Raw genomic sequence first — 669 nt, 5'->3', positions numbered from 1 at the left:
ATCAATCATTATTATTATCATCATCATCACTCATCATCACCATTATCATCATCATTATTATCATTATCAATCATTATCATCATCATCAATCATCATCACCATTATCATCATTATTATTATCATTATCAATCATTATTATTATCATCATCATCAATCATCATCACCATTATCATCATTATTATTATCATTATCAATCATTATTATTATCATCATCATCACTCATCATCACCATTATCATCATCATTATTATCATTATCAATCATTATCATCATCATCAATCATCATCACCATTATCATCATTATTATTATCATTATCAATCATTATTATTATCATCATCATCACTCATCATCACCATTATCATCATCATTATTATCATTATCAATCATTATCATCATCATCAATCATCATCACCATTATCATCATTATTATTATCATTATCAATCATTATTATTATCATCATCATCACTCATCATCACCATTATCATCATCATTATAATAATCATAATTATCATAATCAATATTATCGTCATCAATATCACCATTATCATCATCATTATCTATCATTATTATCATCATCAATCATCATCACCATTATCATTGTCATAATTATCATCATCAATATTATCATCATCAATATCATCATTATCATCATCATTATCAATCATCAT

General features: G+C 23.8%; 1 protein-coding gene across 1 annotated transcript in view; it reads right to left on the bottom strand.

Annotated features, from left to right (window-relative positions):
- LOC104388557 (histone H4 transcription factor-like) overlaps nt 1-669 on the bottom strand; it is a 9717-nt gene extending 9048 nt beyond the window's left edge. The window contains 1 exon segment of the mRNA XM_009997434.1: nt 591-669. Within this exon segment, the coding sequence (XP_009995736.1) occupies nt 591-669 (79 nt within the window).

Source organism: Chaetura pelagica, unplaced genomic scaffold (assembly GCF_000747805.2).
Source record: "Chaetura pelagica isolate M959 unplaced genomic scaffold, ChaPel_1.0 scaffold775, whole genome shotgun sequence".
NCBI classification, from domain to species: Eukaryota; Metazoa; Chordata; class Aves; order Apodiformes; family Apodidae; genus Chaetura; species Chaetura pelagica.
The sequence above is the reverse complement of the archived record's forward strand: the minus strand, read 5'-3'. Positions and strand labels throughout refer to the sequence as shown.